At 49.0% G+C, this 367-nt stretch overlaps 1 protein-coding gene across 1 annotated transcript in view; it reads right to left on the bottom strand.

Annotated features, from left to right (window-relative positions):
- The window catches only part of EMWEY_00031710 (methyltransferase domain containing protein, putative), a gene marked incomplete at both ends in the record, with an annotated part of 1,004 nt that extends 637 nt beyond the window's left edge, over positions 1-367 (bottom strand). The window contains one exon of the mRNA XM_013481739.1: positions 1-367. This exon is cut by the window's left edge and continues 68 nt beyond it. Within this exon, the coding sequence (XP_013337193.1) occupies positions 1-367 (367 nt within the window).

Below are 367 nucleotides of genomic sequence, written 5' to 3'. Positions count from 1 at the left end.
CGAATACACCCTGAAAGTATTCTTCTGCTGATTTCTTATAATCATAATTAGGGGCCCCTGTAGGGGGCCCCTGAGGGGGGCCCCCCTCAGGGGCCCCCTGAGTAGCTGTACTACCAGTACCTGTCTGGGGGGCCCCTGCTGTTTGTCCTTTATCATGATCAATAGAGATATAGGCATCAAGGAACCCTTTATCTATAACTAAATTAAATGGGGGGCCCCCCTTATTGAGGGGGCCCCCTTTTTGATGGGGGCCCCCCTCATTAGGGGGGCCCCCATCCTCTTGTAAGAAGGCCCTCTGTAGTCCCCTATTTCTTACATCTATGCATTGCCATTGAATAGAAGAATAATTGATGAATTTTTTCTTCAT

This window comes from Eimeria maxima, genomic scaffold (genome assembly GCF_000499605.1).
Source record: "Eimeria maxima Weybridge genomic scaffold, Emw_scaff403, whole genome shotgun sequence".
Classification (NCBI taxonomy): domain Eukaryota; phylum Apicomplexa; class Conoidasida; order Eucoccidiorida; family Eimeriidae; genus Eimeria; species Eimeria maxima.
This window is presented reverse-complemented; position numbering and strand designations above follow the sequence as displayed.